This window comes from Ptychodera flava, chromosome 10 (assembly GCF_041260155.1).
Source record: "Ptychodera flava strain L36383 chromosome 10, AS_Pfla_20210202, whole genome shotgun sequence".
Lineage (NCBI taxonomy): Eukaryota > Metazoa > Hemichordata > Enteropneusta > Ptychoderidae > Ptychodera > Ptychodera flava.
In genome coordinates this window covers 26,674,238-26,681,083 of record NC_091937.1, presented here as the reverse complement: position 1 = coordinate 26,681,083, position 6,846 = coordinate 26,674,238, and the positions used below count along the sequence as shown (strand labels likewise).

Genomic DNA, 6,846 nt, shown 5'->3' with positions numbered 1-6,846 from the left:
TTTTATTTTTTTGAGTTTCCCTCTTATTTTTATGAAATAACGAGTTGAAGATCGTTTTGCTGTTGACGGTGTTTTTACTTAATTTTGCATATGGCTGTTATCGCTTACGTATTTTTGGAATTCCCATATGAAATTCTTCCCAAAATATTGTAATTGTAAGGGCAGCATATACGGGAAATAGGACCTGTTACTCTTTCATTAATATTTAGCTGTGCAGCAAGGAAATACGGCGAAATTTTCAACATGACGCGGGAGGTGAAATTTACTCTGTGAACGCGCACTCCACGCATGTGTGGCGAAAAATCGGGACGCTAATACCGTACAAAATGGGGCGCCTTTGGGCCGTAGTGAAGGTGTAAGCAAATATCAAATAAGTGAAATCAAATTCCAGTGAAATCAAGTACTTTTTACACAGGCTCTTTTAGTGTACATGTATTATATGATACAATTGGTTAGAGATGTAATTTAACCATATTTGGCCTAAAACTAAGACAGGCCAAACAGAGTTAAAAGCAACTCAGACTCACCTGATCACAGCAAACACAAGCAGACTCACCTTTCCAAACGTTCAAAATAAAAAGCACAAAATAGGCCTATATCTGTAAGTCTGATGACCAATTTAATAAATTTTTGGCTTCAACAAATTTCATAGACACAGTGAAAAGTGATTTAGTCAAAGATTAGTTTTTAAAAGAGTTCATTTAGCTCTGGCCAAGTCTCGTCTTTCATGTCCTATTTTGTTTTGAAATTTGATATTGAAGACTTCTTTAGGTAGGTCATGATTATTCTTGCCGAATTCTCTTGGGCCTTGGCTGATATGCACACTGAAATGAAACAGAAAGAAGAGAATGAACTTAGCAACATTTATTAAGACAACAAATTTACAATACAGTTTCAGAACATGTGTGTGATTTGTTACATACACATAGAGGAATTTTTTACATGCATCTTTGCGAGTGCAAAATTAACACATTAAAAGTGTAACATATCTAGAAATGTATTGGGCTTGTGTAAGTTGTATTGACTTGACTAGTTGTTGCCACTGGCCCTCAAGCTCAGGTTAAAAATGTCGGGCCATATACAAAGCCAAGCTTCCCAGGGAAACATCGATGTGCAGAGAAAAGCCTCTCTATAAGGCATACTAATTTCGTAATTGCCCTTTATAAATATGCATTTCAAATACTTACCGGATCAATGGAAAATTATCGTCCACGGCGACTTGCTATCTCGGTCACTGCATCCAACAATGTCGCGGGGAAATGTCCACCGAAACATACATAGACCTAACTCACTTGCTGTTTTGACTAAAATGTGTCGTCACTGGGGAAGAAATGACTGAGAAATCAGCCATAATTCGTAAGATTCAGCTGGAGATTTGAACAGCCGTTAATACTTGAAAAAACTATGCGTTATCTCATTTGAGAGATGCAACGCATAATGTGTCCGATAACGATCGCGTGGGAACACAAAGCATTGGTCAAATTCGAAAGGTCAAGGGTCGTGACCGTCGCAAAATTTTGACATTTCAAGTACGCGTAAACTGTTCTTTTAGATTTTTCTAATAAGCAAAAAATGACTTTATATGAAGAGATCAGTTAAAATACGGAAGTCCAGCACACTAAGCCAGCACACTAAGTGAACCCCGTTGCAATACTGATCAGCCTTGTTAAATTCCAGCATACTCATTTACGGGACCCTTACGTTCATACCCTGTTGCGTGCCGTCCACTCTCGGAAACGCAACTCTTTCCAAAGTCACGACATCATACATCGTCAGAACCGTTAGTCGATCCGGCTCGATTTTTGAACGGTTTGGGGATGAACAGTACCTGTACTGCGTTTCCATTAAGTTTTATGTAAGTTGTGATCGCGAAAGTTTTACAATGGCAGATGCAGAACCGTCGCAAGTGTGTTCGTCGTTGTGTGATGATCTGACAAAATTTATTGACAGATCCAACCATGTGAGTACCTTTCAATAGAATGCAGGTTCCGATCATATTGAATATTTAGCGGTGAACATGTGTTAATTATTTCACATTTTGAAAATAAAAATAAACGATGTTTAAAATTTGATCTGTGCTGATTTATCTAATTTAATTTACTACTCACAGACGTTCGCAGCCATCTGCATTACTCCCCTCTTGTCATATTCATTGGTTTATGCTGAAAATCCTGGTCTCTTTTTTTGAATGGAGATGAATTAAATTAATTCTAACTATATTTAAGGGATAGTCTGTAACTTCATAATTTTGGCAGAAATTTTGTTCTTCGTACATCGACTACAGGTTTTTCTCTCTTTTCAAAATCATGTTAGCCAGTATTGCAAATGTTATTCTATTTTCTAAAACACGTTCAAATGTCCAGTGTTCACAACCTGTATTATGTAAAGTCAGCATTGTTATTGTTGGTAAACACATTTTGGTCTGGACTAAACTTTAATTGAACACAATAACACGTGGACTTTTATAATATACATGCACACAAAGTGTATGTTGGTTGTATTGATAATATCAACGAGCTAATTCAACTTAAATTTGTGAACCAATAAAGTAATACATAACAAAAATATTAACAAAATCAAAAACTTACAGCTTTACACTGTCACTTTAAAATGGCAAACCGTTGCTTCTGTATCCACTAAATATTTAAGTCTGAGAACAATTTAACTGGTAACCAGTGCATGTGACCCATGTGACATTTCTATTGTGCAAACATGAGTAATTTCACCTGAAAAACTTAACTCAAGTAAAAACAACTCTACACATGAGTGCTGCCTAATTTATTTAAATTAAATAGACAATAGGGATATGAAAACATGAGAATTGACAAACAAGTCAGTCCTTGGAGTTTATTAATGCATGTCTAAATTTTTACTGCCACATGTGTAAGCTACCATTCAATCCATTGACAATCTTCCCTTCTGTCATGAATTCAATAGGACTGCTAATGAATGGTTACTTCACATGGCTGAGCCTGATTTCACATGCATAGCTTGTGATGAATGTTCAAATTTTAACATGTCGTATTTCCAATACTGGCATGTGGCAGGTTGGGCTGCTATGGACTGCCTATTTTCCCTCAAATAGCCATGCCACCTGTTCCACACAGTTATGTGGACTGGCTAATAGGCAGTTCAGTTTTGTAAGGGAATATACTTGTCAATATTGTGTTGTGCTATTTTAATCATAATATTGCTGATTTTACACAGAACAACTGCATTGTGAGGTTCAAGACTTGGTATTTCATCACGCTACAAGAAGTTTAACAAGGAACTCCAACTTCAACAAGGAACAAAAATGCTGAAAAATATTCTCTGTCTGTCATGGTGTAAAAAATTTTGGTGGCCCACCCCTTACCTTCCTTGGAATTTTCATGGCCCACCCCAAGAACACTCATTTTTTTTCGTGGCCCCCCCATTTTCTCTTCCGCCCCCCCCCGCCGTTAATTGTGCTCGGTCCCTAAGTACAAATGGGATATGACGTCATCAATCGTCTTCTGCCTGACCGTGATCAGCACCATAGGTAACGTAACAAACGCTAATAATGTATAAGCCCCAATTGCTGTATCTTTTTGCATTCTGTTTTTTTGCCTTATCAAAAATACCATCCAACCTTGGGAGAGATGTTTTCGATATCCGTTATTAAGCTACATTTTCTTTGAAAATGTCGGTCCGTTATTCGCAGTTTTGTCACGTGCACTCACTCGCGGCAGCCACATGACTTGCAAGTCAACATGTTTGTAGCTGTGAAAATCTAACTTGTACGTTCATCGCCAATGTAACGTTTGACAAACATTCCGTAGTCACGCTTCGGTCAGCATTTTTACCTGAGTTTTCTATTGATTTCAAACCATCTTATCGAAAAAGATACTGCACGATACAGCTAGTGGGGATTTAAGGTAGTATGCGCCTCGAAAGTGAAAGACTTAAACTTTTGCTCAAACTTTCCTCAAGGTATATTTCAACCATTCTCTTTCAAAATCAAGAATAAAAATCGGGGGTCACGGTGCAAATTTTGATACTAGAGACAAATTACATGACATTTACCAATATCTAAATTCAAAATGGCCGTCGTCCCTGTGTTGACTCTATAAAGAAAAATAAAATTTTCGATTTTCGAAAAACTAAGACGGTGAAAAGTTTTCTTTCACCAAGAGCTCTAAAATGAATCCCCACAAGTGGTCGATCAGAATAGAATTGATAAAGTTTGAAAGCCCAAATATCTATCTTCGAGGCGCAATCCCACCTTAAGAGGTGCAATTTCTTGTATGCAGGTTGGCAAACTGTTGCGTCATTTCTATACGCAAGTATGTGACAAAGCACCATCGTCGACAGGTCGGGCATATTTGTGTTTTGACTTCGTTTATCAAGGGGGGTAGATGTAAGATGGAAGATCTTCATATGAGATAACCTGAATGAGGAAAGTTTTAAAATTGGATATCTTTACTTCTTTACGAAATTTTAAAGCTCCATTCTTTTATGAATTGTCTAGTATTTATGTAAATGCTGTTTCTTACTCTATTATAAAACCCATGTCAATGTGCTTCTTGTCTAATTTCTCTCTCTCTCTCTCTCTCTCTCTCTCTCTCTCTCTCTCTCTCTCTCTCTCTCTCTCTCTCTCTCTCTGTTGACGACGGAATTTTAGTCCGGACTGAAATTTCTTTTGTCAACAACTTTACAACAACATACATCGCAAAAGGTTAAAACTTTTGATTTTAATCCACTGTCGTTCTGGAGAAGACTGAGTAAATGTAGTTGTTTAAAAAACAGTAACAATGAAAGTGTTATAAGTTTTGGCTAGTGCACCTTTAAAAAGTTCCTTTTCAGTGGAGGAAAATATCACATCCCTTGTCTTCAACTCTACGGACTTGGATTATGTGCTGTACGCCCGCCCGCCCCGTCCTTGGCATAGGGTACTCGCGCGAATTTCCCTTTCCTTGCCTTTCCACGTCTTCAGAGGGGTTCGAACAGACACATTACAGACTGTCATGAGTGAATATTACCTGTGACTTATTTTTTTTCGTCGCCAGGATATGGTCACGTGGTTCCGGTGACAGAAACGGGGAAGATTGCGTGCATCTTCTATTCTCTCTTCGGAATACCGCTGTTTTTAGTCTTCCTGGCCAAGACTGGGCTGTTGCTTGCCGTGCCACTGCAAGCTTCCCACAAATATTTCTGTCATCTTTGCAAGATGGTTTCCTTGAGACTGCGCAGAGCCAGGTGTACCGCAAAACGGTGTTGGCGTAAAAATCGAGCACCCCAAATCGACCTTTGGATGAACAATACCACTGAGTGGTTCATCCTGCGTTCAATTGCCAGCGCTGATTTTGGTCTGGTGGACCCGAAAATTGAGAGTGACAAAGACGCTGCGGCTGAAGCTAGAAATCTTCGAAGGTGGACGCCGTATCCGATCGAGAATCTCGGACATAACGGGACCTCAACTTCGAGAAACTGTCAGGATGTCACCGAAACTTGGTGCCAATCAGGCGCCACGCTGGTATCATCTCCCGACGTTGGAGATCTCATGCTATCAAAAGGCACCCAAACTGTCGATGAAAGACGAGTTCCAGTTGGTGGAAACGATGGGACCCAAACCACCGCTTCTCCAATAAAATCTGGGTATTGCAAGATCGATCATCCGCGGACCAATAACGAGTGCCCAGACATGAAACCGAAACCAAGTCAGTCGGATTCAACTCGCAGGGTCAAGAAGTCGTGTAAGAATGCCATGAAACAACAGCGAGAGGTTTCGTTGGTGTTCCTCTTGTTTATAGTTGTTGCCTACATTCTCGGTGGCTCGGCCATCTTTGTGTGGGAAGAGAGTTGGTCCTATCTGGACTCTGTCTACTTCTCGGTGATCACGTTCACGACGATAGGTTTTGGCGATCTCATACCCATTTACGGGTCCGGTGACTCGCCCAGACTAAACGTCATCGTTCTTTGCAGCTATATATTGGTCGGACTGGTTCTCATGAGCGCCTGCCTGAACTTGTCACAGAACAAAATATCCTGCGTTGGAAGGAAGCTGCTGTCGGGTAAAATTGCTACGGCTATTAAGAAAACGGCGACTTTGAAGTCGAAAGTGGACAATCGTAGTGACAGAGAGACAGGGGAGACTGGCTAGGAAGAATTTTAGGAGGGGGGGGTCACAGCAAAAAGAAGGGGTGTACCGTATCTACCGCGACTTTGCCCCCGCCTTTTTTGCACCTCTAGTGGACTTTTGACAATGGAAAATTCAGTTGTGATACGGTATAAAATTTTTGAGCCCTGGTTTTGACCATTGCACAACTTTAGACCCCGATCAGCAATTGACCCCGGTCAGCAATTTTGACCATGTCGCAGAAAATTCAGCGTTCCTCCATTTAAGATACAATGCGCCTCGGGGGTATTTGCACGCTTAAACTTTTTAATATATACTTGTTCTGTCTACCACTTTTAGGGGCTCCATTTTAAAGCTGATGACGGGGGTAACTAAAATTTTCACAGGCTTACTTGAAAATCAAATCATATTTTGTCATCTTGCAAAAGTAAAAAGTAAAAGTGCAGTGTCATTCATTCCAGCGTGGTTGCCATACGGAGTCATATTGTGAAATAACGGAATATGAAAACTACAATTTGAAGAAGTATTGTAATTAGAGAGTAGAATTCAAGTCCTGAATCCCCCCGGGGGGGGGGGGTTTTTTATTCTCAGATATTTACAATACGTTCCTGTTCTGCTGTTGTCGTGAAGTCTATGAAGCTAAAGTGAATGGAACTTTCTCTGCCTTGTTTTGTGAAAATCGAAAAATTCAAATCCCCTACAGAGTTAACACGGGGTGTAGCGGACGCTTTTAAAGTAATATCAAATAG

At 39.8% G+C, this 6,846-nt stretch overlaps 1 protein-coding gene and 1 long non-coding RNA gene across 4 annotated transcripts; one reads left to right on the top strand and one right to left on the bottom strand.

Moving 5' to 3' along the window:
- Window positions 1-600: 600 nt before the first annotated feature.
- On the bottom strand, window positions 601-2,091 carry LOC139142369 (uncharacterized). Its single transcript, XR_011554373.1, has 2 exons — window positions 1,188-2,091; window positions 601-824 (listed from the first exon to the last, which is right to left on the bottom strand). It is a non-coding gene; the product is annotated as an uncharacterized lncRNA (long non-coding RNA).
- LOC139142368 (potassium channel subfamily K member 18-like) lies at window positions 1,821-6,846 on the top strand. Of its 3 annotated transcripts, none has more exons than XR_011554372.1 (2): window positions 1,821-1,960; window positions 3,208-3,455. XR_011554372.1 is itself a non-coding variant. In XM_070712289.1 (2 exons), the coding sequence occupies exon 2, from the start codon at window positions 5,189-5,191 to the stop codon at window positions 6,119-6,121; it is 933 nt and encodes a 310-aa protein (XP_070568390.1). In that variant the 5' UTR covers window positions 1,833-1,960; window positions 5,028-5,188; the 3' UTR covers window positions 6,122-6,846. The 3 variants fall into 3 exon arrangements, 2 of the variants coding, with proteins under 2 accessions (XP_070568390.1, XP_070568389.1); XM_070712289.1 differs by lacking the exon at window positions 3,208-3,455 and adding an exon at window positions 5,028-6,846 and having other exon boundaries at window positions 1,833-1,960; XM_070712288.1 differs by lacking the exons at window positions 1,821-1,960; window positions 3,208-3,455 and adding exons at window positions 3,464-3,520; window positions 5,028-6,846.